General features: G+C 47.4%; 1 protein-coding gene across 1 annotated transcript in view; it reads left to right on the forward strand.

The window, feature by feature from the left end:
• Positions 1 to 7979: 7979 nt before the first annotated feature.
• Positions 7980 to 22713, forward strand: part of LCP2 (lymphocyte cytosolic protein 2) — a 50283-nt gene continuing 35549 nt past the window's right edge. Inside the window, exons 1-3 of the mRNA XM_082456641.1 lie at positions 7980 to 11548; positions 15593 to 15655; positions 20653 to 20699. Coding sequence (XP_082312767.1) covers positions 11471 to 11548; positions 15593 to 15655; positions 20653 to 20699 — 188 coding nt within the window. The 5' untranslated portion in view covers positions 7980 to 11470. The remainder of the gene's footprint in view (positions 11549 to 15592; positions 15656 to 20652; positions 20700 to 22713) is intronic.

Below are 22713 nucleotides of genomic sequence, written 5' to 3' on the forward strand. Positions count from 1 at the left end.
ACTGAGCCCAACTCCACCACTTACCCACGGGATAACATTTGAGTCTTCGTTTGTAAGATGGGCTATGCAAGGATTGTGGATTTGCAAAGTGCCTAATACAGAATAAGGGTTCTAAAAGGTAGCCTTTAATTTTTAATATTACGATAAAGAATAAAAAAGAGAATTTTGCTGTTTTACCAGAGGTGGGATAGAGCAAGAGTTCAGAATTGCCATCAGGCAAGCTGGAGAATTACCTCCCGCCTGCATGGGTCAGGAAGGGGAAGCGGGAAGGGGCATGATGGAGTGACCAGCTCTGAGGACCTCTCTGCCATCACACAGAGGGAAGGGAAGGGAAGGCTGAGCTGTCGGGACTCTGCCCGTGAGGGCAAATTGAATGAGGTTTCTCGGGGCAATCCCTGGGCTCGTTGTACCAGAGCAAACAGCATGACCTCCATTTTTGCTCAGCAACTGTATGTTTGGGGGAAGGATGCTCAGCTCAGCTCAGCACCGCCACCCCCTGCCATGGCGCAGTGTCTCTGCATCTTCCTGGGCAGACTGCCCTGGCAGGGAAACCAGATTGGGCACCATGGCTTCCTGTTTCGTCTCTTTCATGTGATGCAGATGACGATCTGGATATTGCAGTTGGGTCAGGCTTGCAGAAAAAGTGAAAGTTCAGCTGAACAGAAGAATATATTCTGGAAAATATGGAGAAAGGGAGTCAAGACACAGCTGGTTCAAGAGAAAAGTGACAACTAAACATGGAGAGAAAAATGTTTATTGAGAGCTCCAAGAATAAAGGAAAAACTTATATGAGGTGGTGGGGAGCAGGGACAGGACAAGACCAGGGTTGGGAAGCCTGGGTTCCAGTACCAGCTCTGCCCTCGACTGCTCTGTGGATTTAGCCCACTGATTTTCCCTCTCTGGGCTTCAGTTTTCTCAGTTATCACCTACACTCCTCCTTCTCTCTATAATTCATACACCGATTCATTCATTCCATGATATTTCTCAAGCACTTAGTTTGTGCTGGTTACTGCTTAGGTGCTGGGGATTCAGTAATGAGCAAAGCTGATAAAAATCCCCACTCTTGTGTTTTCTTTCCACAGTAAACAAAACCAAGAAAATATGTTGTATCTTAGATCAGGATAAGTGGTAAGGAGTAAAAGGGGTGGGGGAAAGGGGACAAGGAGCCTCTTCTGAAAGGGTGACTTCTGAGTCAAGACCTGAGGAGGTGAGGGAGCGAGCCAGGAGGACATCAGGGCAAAGAGGGTTCCAGACTGAGGGGACAGTGGTGTGAAGGGCTGCTCTGAATACGAAACCTTCTCATCTTCACTCTTTTCCATGCCACCAGCTGCCTGCCTCTACTCCTGCCCCCTTGACCCTCCCTCCACACATGGCTAGGGTGACTTTTTAAAATAAAAGTCAGATCCCATCACTTCCTTGCTCCAAACCCACCAGGTGCCCCTACCACTCTCAGAACAAGCGCCTAAGTTCTCCCCATAGTCCTTCGGTATCTCCCGAGCCCTGCTCTCTCTCCTCTCTCCCTGGCTCACTCCTTCCCAGCTTCTCTGCCAGGATGCTGTTTCTGGACCACACCAAGCAAGTTGCAGCCTCACAGTCTTCATCCACAGCCTCTGCCTGGATGTCCTTCCTGGTTACCCAAGTCTGGCTTCCTGACTTCATGCAGATGCCACCTCCTCAGGAGGACCTCCTTGACTGACCTGTCCAAGCAAGTGCCCCTCACCTTCTGTCCCCTGCCTCTGCTTTATTTGTCTTCATAATATTTATCACTCCCTCCCATCATTTTATATATTTATAATAATAGCTATAATTGGTCAGATGTTTACTATGTGCTGAACAGTGTTCTAAACAGCCAAGAATTAATTCATATTCCCCCAAACTCCTTGAGAATGGTGTTATTATTAACTACATTTTATAGATCAATAACCTGAGATTCAGAGAGCTTAAGACATTTGTTCAAGGTCTCCCAACTGGTGAGTGTCAGAGAAGATTCAGTCCCTGGAGCTTCCATTACTGATGACAATACTCTAGATTAGCCCTGCCCAAAAGAGCTTGGCAATGATGGAAATGCTCTGTGTCCAAAATGGTAGCCACTGGCCACAGGTGACTATTGAGTGCTTGAAATGCATGTAGCTGAGGAACTGAAATTTTAATTTTATTTCATTTCATGTTAATTACTTTTAATTTAAACAGCCAGATGTGGCTAGCGGCTACCATATTGGAGAGTAGAACCCTAGAGTCTCTTATTTGTTCCTTGTTAATGTTTATCTCCCACATATGCAGGGAATTTGTCTGTGCCTCAGTTTCCTTATCTTATAGTGAGGGAAATAGTTTATAGGGCTGTTGTGAGGAGGAAATAAATAAATAAATAAATAAATAAATAAATAAATAAATAAATAAATATATATATATATATATATATATATATATATATATATATATATATATGGCTTAGAACATAGCCTGGCACAAAGTAAATACTCAGTGCTTGTTAATTACCTTCATCATCATCATTGCCACCTTGCCATTGCTATTTTCATTATAAGGCCCCATAAGACTAAGGACTTTGTTCTCTGGTGAATCCCCGTTACCTAGAACATTTTGGCATGTAGTAGGTGCTCAATAAATATTTCTTGGATGAATAAATACATGAATTGAATTGAATGTGGGACTTGGATAAGCATCAACTGTCCCAAACTCAAACTCTTTTGGGGGCTTGGCAGGGAATGTGAATGAGTGAAGGGTGGTGGTATAAGATAAAGGGGGAGGATTGGGGGCTACAGCAAACTGAAGAGAACATGTCCCAGGTAAAGGTATTCAAAGTCATTTTCTGGGAGTGGGGCAGTGGGGAGAAGCACTGTGGTCCAAGCAGATTACCCACATAGCTAAAAGACACCCACGGGCGGCCACTTTGGGGGACTTTATTGCTCTATAATTACCAGTCTCTGGTTCCATTTTCCAGAGGTTCAACTTTAGACATTGCACAGCCCTGACAGGCATCCTCTGAGTGTAAACCGTCACAGGACCCAGAGCTTAGAAAAGCAGCGCCATAGGTGCTGCTGCTGCTGAATGAACACGTGGTCATTCATGCTGCCACTCAGTGCAGGTCTTTCCGGGGAAACGGAATGGTGCCTCAGAAATCACATGCACACACACACAAAAAGAATAAAATGTGACTGGCTTGAGACACAGGAACATTAGTCTGGGAAGTCGTAGCCGCGTTGACAGCAGTGACAGGGAAAGGGCCCCGCACCATGCCCTGTGTCTAGGAGGAAGTCTTTTCTTAGACAGGATTCGTGTTCTGAAGACAGAGCCTGTAGTCAGACTTTGGGAGCTCACCCGGGTCCATTCATTTGTTTTCTTAAAGAGATCAGTAGTGACCCACGTGACCCACACCACTGAAACTGCTATTTCTTGCTGTCTTCCCAGCCATGTACAGGTGTATTTACATAAGGCACGGCACACATGATGTGAATGTCACGACGGCCGGGACTTCATAGACATTAGCTCACCTCCGTTTGCTTTCCACCAATGCCCCAGGTGGTGACATGAGTCCGCCCTAAGAATCAGCATCCCTAGTGTGAGTCACAGCTGTGTGATCTGGGGCACCTCTGGGCAATGATTAGGTCAATGAGTTATTCCAATGAATTCTATGTCATTCAGTGATTCTAAATCAGAAGTGGTTCGCAGGAACAGATACCAGGTGTGATTTGCTGGGCCCACGTGTTTTTTTTTTAAGTTAGTTGATGTATTAGTTTTCTACTGCTGCGATAACAAATTACCACAAATTTAGTGACTCAAAACAACATAAATTCATTATCTTACAGTCTGGAGGTTGAAAGTCTGACATAGGTCTCAGTGGGCTGAACTTTGGGGCTTTGTTCCTTCTTGAAGGGTCTAGGGGAGAATTCTTTTCCTCACCTTTCCCTGTAGCTAGAGGCCACTCACATTCCTTGGTTAGTGGCTACCTTCCTCCATTTTCAAAACTAGTAATGTCTCATCTCTCTGTGTCTTTCTCTTATAATCACATGTCCCACTGATTCTTTCCTCTTCTGCCTCCCTCTTCCACTTGTAAGGACCCCTGTGGGCCCACCCAAGTTTTCAGGGTAATCTCACTGTCTTAAGGGTAGTTGATTATATTCTGCCTAGCACAGTAGATTGCATTTCCTTTTTCTTTTTGTAACATGTTTCTAGATTTTCTTAATCAAGGATCTGGCAACACTGGGCCCCGTTCTTACACTAGCAGACTCTCCTTACAATACAGCAAGCAATGGGCTTGGACTGAGCTGCTCCTTGTTTGCCCTAATCCCCACCCCTCCTTATTATCTTCCTGACTAATGCCCAGAGTAAGTTGCCATTTGTCATTGCATTGGGTTATCGTTTTTCCTACCAAGCTTGCTTCTCTCACCTGCATTTCCCCCTGGCCTCATCGGCCTTTGAGCCTGCAACATCTCTTCTTAATTCTTAGGAAATCTCAACTCTACCACTCTTGCTATCTGTCTACATAAGAAGAATCACACAGTAGTGTATGTAATGGACCCTACCCACATATGATACGGGAAAGGGGAGCTCAGTGTTGTATGCAGCCCAGGAACCCATAGAAGTATAGAGCTAACTGCTGATCTCTGGGGAAGAACTAATGAGTCAGATATGTTCACAACAGTGAACAATGCCAGCAAGAACCACCATCTATGGTGTGCCAGGGGCTGTAGTCATTGCCTGAAATTTTATTTCATTGAATCCTCACAACCACTTAATGAGGTCGATGCTATTATTTAGCTTTCCCCATCCCCCTCTGGAAATTGTGGCACAGAGAAGTTAAGTAAGTTGGCCAAGGTCACACAGCTGGTGTGTAACAAAGCTGGAATTCAAACATGTTATTCTGACTCCAGAGTCTGAATCTCGATTCCTATAAATTCTGCCTTGAGAGAGAGAGAGAGTTAATGGATTGTTTTGTTCTACTATGGTCTGAATGTTTGTGTCCCCCCCCAAAGTTGATGTATTCAAATCCTAACCCCCAGTGTTATGGTATTAGGAGGTGGGACCTTTAGGAGAGGCTTAGATCATGGGGTGGAGCCCTTGCGAATGGGATTAGTGCCCTGATAAAAGAGACCTCAGAAACCTCCCTTGCCCCTTCTACCACATGAGGACACAGTGAGAAGGTGCTGGCTATGAGCCGGGAAGGTTCTGTTCACCAGAACACAACTGTGCTGGCGCCTTGATCTTGGACTTCCAGCCTCCAGAACTGTGAGAGAAAATTTCTGTTGTTTTAAGCCACTCAGTCTGCAGTGTTTTGTTTTAGCAGCCTGAACTAAGACAGGTTACAAGCAACAGAACCCAACTTTGTGCTACCTGAGCAACAGAGTACAGGGGAACTTACATTATTCAAAAGGATGGTTTAAGAACCAGACTTGAACACGAAGATGCCAGACAACTCCAGGGGTCTCCACAGCAGAGCGATGCAGACTTCTTCAGGGTCCCAGGATGAAATGAATGAGGGCCGGTCATTTCCCTCCCTTACTTTACTCTTCTCTTTGGCCACCCCCCTCTCCCATCCCCACACAGCCTGAGACAGCCGAGCCTGTCACCCCAAGTAAATGTCTCCTTACCTGCAGGGTACAGTCAGGGGATTCGATGAGCCTGCACCACTAACTCAGCATTCACATTGCTAAGCCTGTTTTTTTTTTAATTAGAGAAAAATGTAGGCAAACCAAGAATCATTATTTTAGAATAACTCAAAGACAAAATACACTTTCTTTCATAACCTAATAAATACGGTTGGTACAAACTGTTCTAGGTAAATATTGGTTATTCACCTAGCAAAGTTTCCATCTATGGAAACGAAATCTCTCAGTGGAAAGAGTCTTAGCACCAGACACGTTTGGTTTCAAATCCCTCCAGTTATCTGTGAGGCCTTGGACAAACATTTGTTCTTTCTCTGCAATCTGTAAAATGGGTGTATATGCCCCTATCTCCCTTTCACAAAGAGCAGTCATAAGGATCACATGATATTATACATATAAGATTCTAGCATTTCTTTTCTCCAAACCCTTGAGGTCTCATGGAAGGGCTAGATAGACAAACTACCAGTTTTCTAGATGCATCCTCTTTTCCCCAAATCCCTAACCCACTCTTTCTAAGGGATCCATCCTCTGTTCCAGGAACATGCTCACGGGAAAGCTCTGACACTCACCCCCGGGAAGGTGTAAAGGACTGAAGAGGCCAAACAAGGTGACCCTCCCAGGACAGAGTATTGGAAGATGCACTCTGTCTGCATCAAATTCTGGAAGGTCATACATAAACTGGTGGTCAGGGCACTGATATTGTTAAGACAGGTAATGCAGCCAACATCAGGGGCTCCAGAAATAGTGTGGCAGCCACAAGCACCAGGGCCACAGTTGAGGCAGGAACGTCCAGACTGAAAGTCAACAGCTAAGTGACTTGCCAAGACTGAGGGAAGAGTGGTGAAAGTAGAACAGATGGAAACCCACCTGGCCCTGAGCTGGCATTCCTGCTCCATACTGACTCGCCATGGGAACTTGGGCAAGTGAATTCTGGTCTCTCAGCTTCTATAAAATTGCCATCTACTTACTCATACGTCTCTTGTGAGGGTGAAATGCGCTGAGAGCTATAATGGATTTGAGCCACGCTGGGCTGCTGGCCTTGTTGGTCGCAAATTTTCTCTTCCTCTTAGGGGCAGGTGTGGGCTTCCTGGGCCCACATCTCTCCCTGGGAGAGTGCAGCCAGAGTAAGCCACGGTCACCTTTGCTGGGCTACGGGTAAAATTGCTTTTGCCTTTCTGGCACCCACTCTGCCCACTGCTCCACTGCCTTTCTCCAGCTTGCCCAAGGAAGAGAGGGAGGGGGAGGGGGAGGGGAGGGCAAGGTTTTTTCTCCTCTATCAAGCAGAGAAGCTTGTCTTCCCCACTCTGGTCCCCTGCCCACAACCCACCCACCCTTGCGGGCAGCTGGGGAGTTTCTCTTCTCAGCGGAGCTATCTGGGGATAGGCTGCCCGAGTGAAAAATAGGGCAGACGAGGAAGAGAGGCTTGACAGGAAGTCCCAATAAGCAGTTCCTCCCACCCACCTTCGAACTTCTGACGCACCTCAGCCCAAAGAGCAGAGAAAGAGAGACACAGAGAGAGGATGAAAAAAAATATATATATATATTTGAAACGAATGAAGTTGTCAGGTCTGAGGAAGTGGAAAATATTGCTCTTCGTTGTCCCACATGCAACAGCTGGTTCATGCTTTCCTCCTGCATAGCCCAGGCTGCGTGTGTGGCGGGGTGGGGACCGTGTCCAGACTGGGGTGGCTCTCAGGACACAGAGCGCAGTGCGGTCTGGAGAAGGGTTGCCCGGGGCTTGCCTGAGCCCCTCCCCCCATCCCTCCCCCCCTCTCCCAGCCTCCAGGAGTGATGGTGAGGACGGCCCCTGCACATCTGGGATGGTTGTGTGGCAGGCCGGTCCCTCCTGACACACGCATTCCCAGGCAGGGTCCCCAAATTCTGTCTTAGTGTATGGCTGCCAGGTGCATGGAGCTGTCTCCGCTCAGCAGAACGGTCAGGGCCCCTTCCTGGCTCTCCTGGCTGGACCCTCCTGTGTGGGTGGAGACCTTGGTCGTCCAGAAGGATTCCACACAGATGATGCTTCCACTGTCAGCCTCTGAGAGTGGAGGGGAAAATGGTCCCCTCCCTGCGAAGGTGACAGCTGCAGCTCTTGTCCCCACTATAGACAAACCCACAGAGGCCCTAAGGAAAGTTCCAGTAGCGATTCACCTCGGCCTCAGGTGATACAAGTTTGGTGGAGGTGAGACTGGAGTGAACCCACATGAGGGCATTCTCTCCATGGTTCGCGGGGTCCCTAGACGTCACCTTCTCTGAGCCACATGCCACCACCTTTGTCTCTCTCCCCCAGGCAACACCCTCTGTCCAAATCACATCAAAATAAGCACATCCTCCCTTCCACCTTTAGCTCTCCTAAGAAGGTCAATACATTCTCTCCTCCGAAGTCCCTACTTGCCATCTCTCCCGGTCTCTAAGTGACAACTCCTTCCCCTGCCCCCAGAGGCTGCAACCCACAAGACTCTTCTAATAAATTGCATATTTTTCTCACCTCTACGATTAGTTGTGAAGAAAAGCAGTTATCTCCTCATCTAATTCTTCTGCAGGTTAGCAGGAAAAAGAGACAGCTTCAAGTCTGGACGGTGTGGGGTGCGGCAGGGGGGATATTGGGAGATCCTCCCCCCAACTCTGGGGTGCAGTGTGCTGTTCCCATATCCATTTTTTGTCTCTAAGATCTAAAAATCTGACATGTTACTCCCTGCAAGATTTGCTCTCTTATCCACAGGCTCTGTTGGATGCATATTTAAGATTGTCTACGCCACGAGCCCCTGTCCCCGTGTACTGATATGACATTGTTCTTAGTGTGCACAGACTGCCCCCTTCCTAACCTGCAGACAGAGATTACAAAGCCTGAGAAGACCTCCACTAAACCTTTTAATTTGTTTCTTCATGAGTTCTGGGTTTCCCCACCTGCCTGGGGGAGACAGAGATGGGAGAAGGTATCCGCCCCTGAGGCCATGGCTCTACATCACTGTGCCTTACCTGCTCCCCGCTCTCTGCTCTGCTTCGTGCTTGAAGCCAAGGCCCATGCTCTTTGGAGGATCGTTGTGAGTTGGCCCCAGCCTTCCTCGCCATGGCATACCCTCTGCTGTGGGCCGTTCCCCGAGGCTGCTCTCATGACCGCCCATTTTACAGGTGTGGAGACTGAGGCTGGGCCAAGTGAGCCAGCCTGTCGAGGGTCACCCTGGTGTCCTGAGCCTCTCTTGGGGGTCAACTAGCCCTGCCCCTGGAATTTCTGGAACCCTCCAGCCGGCGACAGGAGATGTGAAACTCGTGAGTGTTGGGAAATTACCGAGGACTGAGGAAGCGTAAAGGCTCCAAGCTGAAGCAAGCCGCTTCCCCTTGTGCCATCTGGTCTCCCGGCTCAGCTGTCCTTTCTGGGGAAGGGGTCTGTGACCCTGTTGGGGGGCGGTGCACGCACCAAAGTCCTGCCTTGTGGAAAGTGCTGTATCCTCTTCTTAACTGCTCCTAATTGCCAACCTCACCTGCTCTTTGCGGAAGACAGACTGATAGAGAGGAAGTTACACAGACTGGAGACGGAGCTGGGTTTGAACCCCTGCTCCACCTTGTGCAATTTACGTAACATCTCAGAGCCCCGAGGTGGCAGAGAGGTGAAGGACAGGGGCTCTAGGCTCAGAGTTCCAGACAAGACCTGGCCGCACAACCTACTTGCTGGGTGCAAGGGGGGCGAGGGGCTTCACCTCGCTGAGCCTCAGTTTTCTCTTCTGCAAAGTAGGAGTGGTAATAGTGCCAACAATTAAATGTCAATTACTGCAGAGTCCTTAGCGCACTCCTTGGCACGTGTGAAGGATTCACTGTCATCCAGGTTTCTTAACTGCTGTGTCTCTCTTCCAAATGGGCTCTACAGATTGTCCATCTTGGCCACGTTTATTGGATGATTCTTCCAAAAGAGCCGCATATTTAGCTATACCTTAATTCCAACTTCTGCTTTTCTATAGATTTGCATTCTTGTGAGTGTGGGTGAACATCATTAAAAGAAATTGCTTCTCCTTCGAAGGATGATCTTGAATGTTCCTTTCCACAGGTGTGGTGTGTTTTTTTGCTCACGAAGTACAACCCAACACACACACACACACACCATATACCACACACAGGTTCAGAATGCCCTCCCTCGGCTACATCTTCCAAGGTCCTGCTTAAATCCCAGCTAATTCCATGATATTTTCTTTGATTGCCTTACTTGGAGGCGATTATTCTCTCTTCCTGTCTTTTCAAATGGTTTTTTATCATTTGCTGCTCTTCTGGGGATTTGAAAAGTGAAGTGACCTCTCCCACAAGCGGCGGAGTTTTGAACAGCAGGCCATGCTCTCTAGAGCACAGTCAGTTGCTCAGAGCTCTTAGGTACCAGCCCTGTGAGGAGTGCTAGGTTGCCTCAGTCGATGCCCCTGGCACCCTCTGAGGTGAGGATGACATCAGCTCAGGTTCATGAACCACTTCCATAAAGGTGCTTGGCCCGAGACAATGTGCAGATCTCATTTACACAACGACCTTGCGAGGCTGGTACGTTACAGTGAGGGTCCTTAGATTGTGTCTAAGAAGGAAACTGCATGGCCAAAGCTATCCTTGAAAAAACTTCAGGAAGACATCACCTCAGGGGCCAACCTAACATCACTCGGTAAGTGCAACAGAGCTTTGTTCTTTCTTTAAGCATTGGGATAGACGGTCATCTGTGTGTGCCTGTGCATGCAGCACTAGATGAGCAGCGAACTTGTGTTTGGAGGCTGTGAAGTTGTACAAATGAGTTCGCTTTTGACACTGGACTCACCCTCAGTCAAGGAGATGCTCAGATATAGGAAGCGCACAGGGTCTAAGAAACCGACTGAGAGAACCCAGATTCCCATCTCCTGTCTCCAGGGATATGCTCTTTAGATAGACTATGTGGAGGAATAAATAGTAAGTAGAATATACGGTGGGAACAAAACAGTGACTAGAATATATGGCAGCATCAATAGCAATCGGTATTTTTTTCTTTTAACTTTTTTCCCTTAAGTTTGTCTAGTTAAATGCAGCTAAGTTTTATGTGCATATGAAGCAATTCTTCTGTTCCTGTATTTCAGATATGGAAACTGAGCTTCCTAGAGTTTCAGCCCTTGCCTGAGGTTGCCCAGCATGGAAAGAGTCAGAGCAGAAATTAAGCCCGGCTCTGCCCAGTGGATTCCCTTTCTCAGTCCTGGGTGCCCAACTCACTGGCTCACAGAGGATCCTCTTGTAATAACTATAAGGAGGCAGCGAAAGAAGCTCAAGTGTATCCATTTGAGAGAAACTGAGGGGTGGTTGGAAAGCATTAAAAGGTCATGCTCCTTCCCCTTCACTGATGTGGGAGATGGTCTATATTTTAGGTCAACCGTCAAATTAGATTTTCATCTGCAAAGACCCAGCCAAGAAGGAATGTGGTTTAGACATATGGATGCCAGGGATTTTAATGGAAACCTATTTGGACTCCCACTGGAGTCTAAGTTCTCTTCATTGCCCCTCCCACTGGGCTGGGGTGGATGGGGCCAGTGGGGAATTACCAGCCTGTAGCTCTCTCTGCCTCTCAAGCCCCCAGAGCTGGGCTTCCTTGTTTACTTATTTAGAGCCCAGCAGAGGAAGTGGTAAAGGAAACTTGCTGAGTCGTTTTCTGAGAAGAGACCATATTTGTTCTCAGAGGAAGCCGTTGCTTTCTGGGATCTGGCTATAGCAGAAAGGACATCGGCTCCAGCAGAGCTTTTCCAGAGGGTACCTGGGAGTTGGAAGAGCCGAAGACACCTCCACGCTCTGGATTTGGGGTTCTCTGTCCATGGGTGCAACACCCATGCTCAGTCGGTGAGCTGCGTCCCAGGAGAGCAACCATGGCATTCAGGAACGTGCCCTTTCGCTCCGAGGTCCTGGCCTGGGACCCTGACACCCTTGCAGACTATTTCAAGAAGGTGAGCCTTGCTGTTTTGTGGGTGGTAGGGCTGGGCAGAGGCTTGAAGATGGAGTCCGGGCAGAACATGAGAGGCGTGAAAGATAGCAGTGGAACTTCCAATCCCGGGCAACCTCGCCAGTTGAGTGAGCGCCACTGAGTGCTCCAGCAATGCGTTCTGGGGAGATGGGAGGCCCTCAGAGGGACAAGTATCTACTATGTGCCAGGGGTCGAGTTTGTGCTCTTCAGGCACAGTCCCATCTAACCCTCTCCAAGATTGCTGTCCTCCCGGCTCAGCTGCAAAATAAGCTCAAGGAGGCTAACCGGCCCAAAGCCCCAGGGACTACATGTGACAGAGGTGAGATTCTAGTCACACCTGTCTGGTTTCAAAGTCCTTGCTCTGAGGCTCAGAACTGCTGTAACAACTAGTGAGATCAAGGCTACTTGTTAGAAAGGGGAGACATGGAGTCCTGGGGGTAGGAGAGAAGAAAGGAAAGGCTAGAGGCTGTGATGAATGATGCTGGAGATGGCATCAGGGCAAGTCATTGCTCATGACCTTGAAAGAGGGCTGTTCAAGCCCTTACCTGGACAGAGTGTCATTGGAGCTTTATGAGGCAGGCTGGGAAACTGACATGAGCCTCAGACTATAGCTGGGGAAACTGAGGCCCCTGAAGAGGAGAAGGTTGGCCAGGAAGGGTCAGGGGCCAAGCTGTGGCAGAGTTGAGTGTTGCTGTCCTGCCCTCCAGCCTTGAAGGTGCTCAAGGATCCCTGTGTTTGGTCATCTGCTGGTGGGACCACAGGTCACATGTCTGCTTGGGCAGATCCCAAGTCACATGACTCAGGGACCCTCTATCCCTGTCCAAGGGATACGATGTCTCGTGAGGGACAATTGAGCTTCTAACACTCCCACCTCTGGAGGCTGGCATCAGATTCAGTTGTTACTCCAGATTACCACAAACATAAGATTTAGGTCAAGACCTTAGAGGTTATCTAAGTCAACTTCTTGTTTTTCCTGGCATGGAGTAGGCTCCCAGGGTCACATAGTCTAACTTGGGGTCCATATGGTACCAAGGTATTTCCTGTCACAACTGTTCTTCCCTAAGAAAAATGTGAAAATGTTGAATTGGGTGTGGCAAGATAGAGGCACAGCCCACAGATCCAGTTATTTGCTGCTTTTTGTGCATCTCGTTTCTGTTATTTTTCCCTCATGAAAAGGTCATAATAAACTTAGGTTTCAGCACCGTGGGTGCAAAGATCATTGAGGTAACTGACTTTTGAAAGAGGTTTCTAAATACTTTTCTTAAATGTAGACCAAATAAATTAGGGCCACAAGTGAAATTTGCTAAGACGCTATAAAGCGGCATATTACCTCAATAAAGAAAGGAGAAAAGAATTGAGAATTAGCAAGGCATACCTGGGGATGGGCTGAGAGGCACAGATAGGCCCCATCTCCAATGTGGGAAGGAGAATTACACAAATAGTACAGCAGCTGCAGAATCCAAGGGTAAAGTTCCCCTTAGTAGAGAGAGCTGGACTGCAGGTCAGGGTTGATTCAGGAGGACGGCCCTCTGCCTGAGCTGGAGGAAGGGAGAATTTTCTTCTTGGCGACCCCAGACTCCAGGTCAAGTCCACAGAACCTGGACAGCTTTCCCCTCCCAGCATGAAGGGACTGAAGGCAGGAACGAGGAGACTGAGGGGCACCTGTGATCCAGGAACCCACAGACCCAGGTAGACACCCCTCAAACCTGAGCATCTCAGTTCCCCCAGAGAGAAAACGCAAAGACAACTGACCGCGGAGTCATTCGGGGATGGATCTTAGCCAGCAAAAGTCCTATTAGCAGGTGTAATTTCTAATGAAGCACTGGGGCCAGGTCCCCCTTGGAGGCACCTCCCCAGCCAGTTCTGGAGTCAGACGCACCTTGGTTTGAATCCTGGCTCTGCCACCTGCTAGCTTGGTGACCCTCCTGTTTTTACTTCACCTCTGTGCCTCGGCTTCCTCGTCAGTAAGCCAGAGATAGTAACAGTGACTAACCTCATGGGGTTGTTGGGAGAAATAAAGGAAATACGTGTGTGAGGCCTCCAGCAGAGACAGGGGGCCAATTCATGTTCAGTCTTCCCTTTCTCCTGCTCTATTCACTGGGCCCTTGCCGGGAACTCCATGCAGAGCAGTGGGCCTTGGTGTCTTACTGTCTCAAATACATGCAGCTCATCCTCTGTCTGGAACGTAAGACCCTGAGGACTGAGGTCATGTTTTCTATTTCTTTAACTCCTCCAATTCCTTTTAACTTGGCAGGAAGGCATCCCTGGGCCATGCAGTGGAGAAGACTCTGGCTCAGAGCCATAAATTCTAATCCTAGCTGTGTCCCCAACTCACTGTGTGACCTTAGGCCAGTCCCTTCCCCTCTCTGGGCCTCAGTGGTCCCATCTGCAGCACCAGGTACCTGCTCTAGACCAGCGCCAACCAAAGCTGGGCACTCATAAGAATCGTCTAAGTATATGCTAAAAGAACAGAGTCTCATCCTCTGGCCTAGACATTACTGGCTCAGAATCAAACTCCCAGGCGGGCCCCAGTCTGCAGGACTGTCTGTCTATCTAGAGTCCAAGTCAGCACTCTGCAAAATCAGAGATTCAGCTGGTAATGAGGACAGTTAAAATGATGAATTAAAGGCAGTCGAAAATTCCAAGAACCATGCCACCGCACAGCATATGCATAAAAGGGGCGTTTGGGGCCCTGCAGAGACTGCTTGCTTTCTATATGACTGCTAAATCGCTTTTTCCGAGCTTTCTAATATTCATCCTACCCTGTCAGGCCATGAGGTTACAACAATTGCTCTCACTCTTTAGATTTGTTGGCCATAAGAAAAGGTCCTAATTTTAAGTTTGCCCCAAAAGAAGGCTGCCACAAACTGTGAGACCCGTACTTGAGAGGAGAAGCTAGAATTCTCAAGGACAAATATTTTACCTTAAATACTCTATCTAGAAACATCAAATTTAGAGATATTTCAAATACAAATGCTTATGTTCTTGAGGGTGAGGTGAAACAGACACCTGCTTCAATTGTCAGTTGATGTGACTCTAGGAAAGCAACCAGGCCCTAAAAATGATCATTCCTCTTGATTCTATAATTCTATTTTGAGACTCTAACTTCAACTATATAAAATAGAAGAAAAAGCTGTATGTAAAAGAATATCCATGATGTTTTTTGATCTGGTATGTTAAGCTGCACTTAAATCTGTTCACTTACTGTATGTAAGTTATACTGTTATTAACTAAAAGGAGACCATTCCTTGCTCTGAAGCCCGGTTATCACCTCTGTCACCTGCCTACCCATGGAACCTTGTACAAGTTACTTGACTCTTTGTGCCTTTGACTCTCCATTTGAAAAATGTGAGGCCTAAATGACTTAAAATTGGTTTAAGTACTTAGAACAGTGCCTGCCATATAGCAAGTGTTCAGTAGTTGCTAGAAGTTTGTATTATCATTATTGGAGCAGCAGTTTGGGAAACAACTTAAATGTTCAGCAAGAGGGAACAAACTCAAATAATGTTCAAAATCCGTTTGCAGTAACATGAGGCAGTGCCTGTATTTTTCAGGAGGAAAAGTCAAGGTAGCAAGATTGAATACGAATGATAACCTCGATTATGTTTAGAAAGATGCTTAGGAAAAACCACTGAAAGAAAGACACCGCCATTTTCACCGAGGTTGTCTTTGGGCAGCAAGATGACGGATGCTATTTATTTTCTTCTTTCAGCTCTTTTCTGCTTGCCAGAGGAGCGTATGGCCAGCCCTTTGAAGCTCTGAAGGCGCTCCTTCTGTGCCCCAGCCCTTAGGGGTTGGCCCCAAGGCCTTAGACAGGCAATTTCTCCATTTCAGAGAGTCCCAAGGGGTTAGTTAGTGAAAGCAGGGCTGAGGTAGGGACGGGGCCCCTCTGTTAGACAGGGGAGGGGAGAGTGGCGCCTGGCTAGCCACAAGGACCACAAATTGCTAAGCTTCTGGGGCAGGCGAGGGATGGGGACCAATGGCATAGCCTGCCCGCACTGACAGCACCTCCCGTCCTCTTTTTCAGCTGAACTACAAGGACTGTGAAAAGGCTGTGAAGAAACATCACATCGACGGGCCGCGGTTTTTGGTGAGCGCTGGCTAGTCCGACACATTGAGACCAAAGCTGTCCTGCACTTTAATCAATGGCTGCAGGGCCAACTGGGCTACCCTGTCGCTGGGGATGCCCAGGGGCAATGCCTGTCTTCAGGATTGCCACACAGCCCGTGGCCTTCTTCAGTTTTGTATGAACGCCTCTCTCATCACCTCTCAGGATCCTCTTATTTAGGATACCTCCCAGATTTTTCACTCATACCAAGGTACATTCTAAAGTCAAGGTATAAGGAGGAACACACACACACCTCTTGAAAATCTATTCAAATACCACTCATACTTTGAGAAGGCCAAGGGGAAAAAAGATCATATGGGAGAATAGAAGATTCTCTTTTTCTACTTCTCACGCTGGAGTACATACTCACTGACTAGAATAAAGGGTAGAATCACCCTCCTTATTTCAATACGTCCCTCTTTCTCTACTAAACTCACATAGTTGGTTTTGTGCCAATTAAACACACATGTGGTATGGCTTTCTCCACTCCATTATACTGCGAAAAGCTTCAAGTGTAAGACTAACATGCAGCTGTATATTAAGGACTAAGCCATTACGTAGAAAGGGATGCAGCTCTAATTGGTGGAGTTAGAGGCACTGGGTAGTGGCTGGGGAGGTGGTCTGAGCATTTCCCCTAAAATGACACCTTTGCCAATGGGTAAGAGAGACCCTGACTGCACCAGTCTATCCCTTCTGGTCATGTTTCTTCATCATTTAAAAAAGAAGTAGGAAAAAGACTTCAAAGGTCTCATGGGGTAGATGTTCCCAAATTGGATTTGGAGTCGGGGGACAAGTTAAGATGTGTTTCTTTGTAAGACCTAGTCAGCAGCAGTGAGGGAACTGAACCACGAGACTTCAGGGTTGCAAGGGGCCAGAGAGGGCGCATGTTCTAGTTCTCCACCCAGCACACCAATCCATTTCCTGTATTGCATCTCTGCCACCAAGAGCTTCTTGAATTCCTTCAGTGATAGTGAGCTCACTACCACCCATAGTCATCTGTTCCTTTCTGGTCAGTTCCTAAGTCTCATGCCGAGACCAAACCTGTGCCCCTTTTGGTCTGAGTTTTGTTTTCATGTGCCATGTAAGACATGTTTATGCACTGTCCCACCTAAATCATTCAGTCATTCACCCTGCCATTCACTTGACAAGCATGTTCCTGAGCTCCTTTTACATACCAGACCATGCCATGTGCTGGGAATATAGAAATGATTAAGATGTGTTTTCTGCCTTCCAGAAGCTTGTTTTATAGCAGAAAGTTATCTTCAGGAAGGCTCCAACCACCTCAGTTGCAATTGAAGAAACATGTACAGAGGTGTGATGTGACTTATTCTAAGTCACACACCTAGTAATTGGACTAAAACACACATTTAATTTAATATAACCATGCATAAGTTTTTAACAATGCTATTTGTTTATACTGAGCTCTGAGCCAATAGAGTTCTGGGGGTTTTATTGTTCTTCTTCTTGCAAATTACTGCCAAATCTGAGTATTTCCTTCTGACGCCTTTAGCACTGAGAACAGAGGCTTCTCGGGGCTGAGTCGAAAGAGAGTAAGACATCTTTCTTGAGGATGGTCCCAGTTGTGGTCCTGATGCCCTGGGTCACCTTGAATAAGCACTTGCCCTCCTTGAGCTTCTCCTTGTTCCCTCCTCTGTTAACAGAGCACATTGGACTGGGTGGTAGCGGGTGACAGTCCCTCCCAGCTCTGGGAGTCCCCCCAAAGCTCCCATTGTGAGCTTCAGGCCTATTAGGACAGGGTTGTTGCCTTGGTTGAGGAGCTTTGCCTCCTCTGCCCCAATATCTGGGACCTGTCAGGCCCTCAGAGAATATGCTGCATGCTCTAATCACTGTGTGAAGAGGAAGAAGTGGAAAGAGGGGCTCGAGGAGCCAGGAGAGCGGGGAGCAGAACCCAGGCCTGACCCGGCAGCTTCTGCTGAGACCACTCTCCGCCCCAGGTGCTCTGGGTACAACTTGGGCTCTGATCTGAGCTGTATTATCTCATCTATATGAAATGTTAGACTTCAGGTTATATCTCACCCTTTCCAGCTTTATAATATCCAGGACCATTCTGCTATTAGAAGCAGAAGTGGAAGACCCCAGTCTTTTTCCCTCTATCCCTCCCTTCCTCTTTTCTTTCTTTGATTCCCTCCTTCCCTCCCTCCCCTCATCCCTCCCTTCCTCCCTTCCTCTCTTCCTCCCTTCCTCCCTCCCTCCCTTCCTTCCTTCCTCCTTTCCTTCCTTCCTTCCTCTTTTCTTCAGTGTAGGATCTAGCAGGTCCTTTGAATCTGTTTTGCTGCCAATTTGTTTTCCATTGAGAAGTCTGGTGAGGGAATAGGGGTGCTGCGCTTCCAGAAGGTTGAAGAAGAGGAGGCCATGTGCTTGGAAGCTGTGTCAGTTAGAAAGGTATGCGGCTGCATGAAACAGAAACTGAACCACAGTGGCTTAACCAAATAGAGGCTTATCTTTCTCAAGTGATAAGAAATCTAGAGTTAGGCACTCGAGGCTGGTGAGCTGCTAAAGGAAGTCATCAAGAACTCAGGCCCCACCCAGCCAATGGAGACCATTGGTGGCTTCTGTCCTAATGGTTACAAGATGGCTACTCCATCTCCAGGCATCACATCTGCATTCCAGGCAGGAGGAAACGGGGAAGGGCAAAGAATTAAAAATGCAGAAATGCATGGGGAATACATTCCCCCTTATTTTCAGGGAAACTTTCCCAAAAGCTTTATCCAGTTAGACTTCAGGTTATATCTCACTGGCTGCAATGGAGTCCGGTGACCTCAGCCATATGCAAGGGAGTCTAGGGTGTTAAATATTTTGAACTGGGCACATTTACTGCCCTGAACAAAATCCAGGTCCCATCAGTAAGGGAGAAAGAGAGTGGATATTGGGTAGGCAAGCAGCAGCACCTGCCACATTGCCTCTCCAGGTGGGGTGCAATTCTCAGCTTTCCTTTCTCTCGTGTCCCTCTTGAGGACACACTCAGCATATAAGCATACTCCTGCAAAGCCACAAGTCTAAAACTCCAAGTCATTGTACAAGTAACCCAGAGTTTCCAGACTTTGCTAAAGGTCTTTGAAGGAGGTGGAGGAGGGGGTTACATCACATAGCAAAATCCTCCAAAAATTGTGTTTACCGTCTTCCATCTTTCCTCCCAATTCTTTTACCTGTTCTAAAGGCCTTTCTCTTTCCTAATATCCTCTGCCTCTATGTCTCCAGCCATGCTCACATGCTCACCTTCTCCTTCACATGCTTCCTGAAATTCCCTCAGCTTATGTCCTTGACTCAGCAGAACAGAAACTGCCCAGTTCTCAGCATTCATCCCTCTGGCAACTCCCAGGAAGCCCTCCACTCATCATGCCACACTCTGAACAAGAGTCTTGGTATCCTCCCTGAGAAGGAGGTAGCTCTGGAGGGAGGGGATGCCATGGCTCAGTGATGCAGAAAAAAAAAAAAAAAAGAAGAATTTTGACCAAGAGCCTGATTGTCTCAGGACTCTTGGCAAACTCCCTCCCCAACCCTGCCACAGGGTCTGATATGGGAGCTGGGTCAGACACTGCTCCTAAGAGCTGGACCAGATGAGGCCATAAGCACATTGCTAAGATGCCCCAGCCCCTGTGCTTAAAAAGAAGCTTGCCCAGCTCATCTCAGAAGGCATCCAACAACCTGCCAGGCAGCTCCCAGCCCAGAGCGGAAGTAGAAAGAAAGACACTAACATCCAAGAGCCAGCCAGACCCCAGCTGCTCCCTCCCCCGGGACAGAAATTACTCACCTAACCCCCATTTATCACTCACAAAAGGTATGTCAGGCACTGAGCCAAGCACAGGACATATGTCATCTTATTCAATCCTCACAACCCCTGAAACGGGGCTATTAATATTATTATGGTTCCCATTATACAGATAAGGAAACTGAGGCTTAGAGAGACTAAGCATCTTTCCCAAATCAGAGAGCTGCTAAGTGAAGGAACCAAGATTCCAAACCAGCCTGTCTGACTCCAGAGCTCCCGCTCTAACCACTGGGCTTCTGGCCTCAATTAGAATGTTAAGGAGGCCCCTTCTTTGCCTCGGCATTGGTTCTATGGAGAGTGTGCCCACCCTCTTTTCTTCCTCCTCCCTTTCAGGTGCCTTCTTCTCTCACCACCTGCCCCCAGCACAGGCCACTGGGACCCACAAAGGGCTTGGACATGATAAGAGTGAAGCTTGCAGGAAGAAAATAGACAATGGAGGCCATAGAGCAGGGTCCCAGCGCCAGCTCCATCACCTACAAGCTGGAATCCCCTTACATTCCCGGGCCACAGCTTTCTCACTAAAATGGGAACGATGCTGGTAGTTTCTACATCACAGGGTTGATGTGAGGATTAACCAAGATGCTGTAAGGAGAGGCCCAAAGTCAGTTCTTCACAAATATGAGTTTCTTTCCCCTTTCCCCTCTTGGTTCCCTCTGGACAGCCTCTTTATTGCATCCTTACATCTGGAGAATTCTACTAATAACGCTGGTGAAAGAGGCAGTTGGGGTGTGATGGTGTTGTAAGGGCACAGATTCCTTCTCCAGGCTGGCTTCTCATAGCTGCTCCATACGGCTGCTGAGAGGCGCCCTGAAGTCTGGGCTGAGAGTCTAAGAAAGATGTCATGACATGGCCAAGTTCAGCCCACAAAACAAGTCCTGTGTGGTCCCACAGATTTGGCTCTCATAGTGTTTGCTGTTTGCTTCAGTTAAAATTATTTGTCCATATTTAGAACTCAGGACATTTCATATAAGATGCAGGTTTCAGGATTCCCTTTGAAAAAGATCTGGCAACACCAGGCCCACAGGCTTTTATGCACCATCTAGAAGCTGCCCGCTTTGGATGGGTGAGTGGGGTGTACTCTGCAGTTTGCTGCAGTCCCCACTGTTCCCTATTGTTTCATACCATACTCTACTCACCAGGCACAGAACCCTTTCCTGTGGGTTGTAACCTACTGCTGTCTTCATTTCAGAACCTGGCAGAGAATGACATCCAGAAGTTCCCTAAGCTCCGGGTGCCGTAAGTATACCCCCTCATTCCTTGGGTAGAATGGGGAGTAGTCCAGGGGGAGCTGAGTCAGTTATCTATCACTGTTGGTTTGAAACAGGAAAATGAGGAGGAAGGGTGAAGGCAAGGACAGGGTATAGTGAAGAGAAGTTACAAGATGACTTGAGAAAAAGAAATAACAGATCTAGCCCAGCTGATGTATTGGCTGCTCTTGCCAAAGATAAGCCTGACTCTGGACCACGTTTTCATTTCCTCTCTTCCCAGTGGGGTGGGTTGGCCTTTGAAAATAGTACTGGAATCAAAGATCTGAGATTTCATCATGGTGTCATCACCAACTCAGTCATTGCTTAAGTTTTCTGGACCTCAGTAAAATGAGAGAGTTGGACCCGATGAAGGATGGCAATGAACTTCCTTTTGTCTGTCAGTACTGACTGCTTGGAATGGCTGTCACGGGCATCGTGTTGAGAAGAATTCTGAGGAAAGGGGGGCCATTTCTTATGTATGACATGGGTGCTAAAACGGGAAGTTGCAGTGTGCCTATTGTACCATGTGTTTTCTGTCCCTCTAGTAGGAACCCTACACGCAAATGCTTATGGGAGCCAGACAGCTGATAGAAATGGGTGAAACGGGTCAGGTTGAAAAATACAAAGCCCTATCATTTTTCCACCTTTGAATAGAGCATGGATATGGAGAACTATTTCTCCACTGTAAGAAAAATAATAGCACGATTATGATGATAAAAGTGGTAATCAGCACAAAGCCTCATTGTTGGTGGACAACAGGGAGTGGTGGAGACTGTGGCAAATTGGAATCATAGTCTCCATCCAAAGGGAGCAGCAGCTACTCAGCTCCAGTCAACCTGGACCCAGTGATGCCCAGTCTTTGAACTTAACAAAAGTAGCAAGAAATATCCGTTTTATGCAATGTATCTCAATTTTTAAATGTTGCTCAAATATTTTCAAATATTGTAAATGCCAAAGTGAACATATCTCTGGGCTACATTTAGTCTGGGGGCCACCAGTTTGAGATCTCTACTCTAGACGTCCTCTGAGGTCCTTTCTCTCGCTCTAAAAGTCTCAGAGCTCACAATGATAAAAGGGAAGTAGGTCAATGAAGTAAGAGGTTGAAAAGTCGCATGTGTAGGTAGACTGCCAGAGTAGCTCAAATAAGGAAAATATGACTCTCCGGTTTCCCTCACCGGGAAGGGTGAAGAAAAAGAAAGGAATAAGGATTTGCCTTTGGTGCCGCCTAGCTCCAGGGGCAACTATTGTTGAAGAATCCTTGTTCTTCTTTAGAGTTTTTTCTAGCCGCAAGTGGCTATTTAAATCTAAATTAGATTAAAAATTCAGTTCCTCAGAGGCACTAGCCACATTTCAAGGCCTCAAAAGCCAGATATAGTGGTGACTACTATATTGGAGAGTACAGATGTAGAACATTTCTGTAACTACAGAAATGTGATGCTCTAGAAAAAGACCATAGTTCCATGTAAAGGAGAGACCTTAACATACAGGAGTGAGAATTGGTGGCTGGTGGGCCAGAGTCAGCCTGCAGACATGGTAAGTTTGGTCCACACAGAGTTTTAAAATCAAGAAATGGCATTAGGAAAGACTTTGGGGAAGAAGGGAACTTAACTTGGATCTTTGAAATGCATTAGGTGTGATCAGATGAAAAATGGTTAAAGTACATTCTAGAAATGGGGACTATATTGCGAAGGCATGGCACCAGTGCATTTACTGGAACTGCAAGTAGGTCAGAGCAGCTGTGGCGTATACCTGGGGAAGTAAAAAGTAAAAAGACCACAGTGACTGGTCACAATTGTGAAGGATGCTTTGAGCCGTTCTAAGGAGTCTGAGAGTGTTGGTGAAGTGAGTTCACCAGGGAGAACACTAGGGAAAACCTGCATCTTGACTCTTCCCGGGGCATGTAAAAGATGATTCAGGGGAGGGCTCAGCTGGAGGCATGGAACCCAGTTAGGAGATGACGGCTATGATTCCACTATGAGATGGGAGCTTCTCCTAGGCTGTGG

The sequence above is a fragment of the Balaenoptera physalus genome, assembly GCF_965194825.1.
Source record: "Balaenoptera physalus genome assembly, chromosome: 3".
NCBI classification, from domain to species: domain Eukaryota; kingdom Metazoa; phylum Chordata; class Mammalia; order Artiodactyla; family Balaenopteridae; genus Balaenoptera; species Balaenoptera physalus.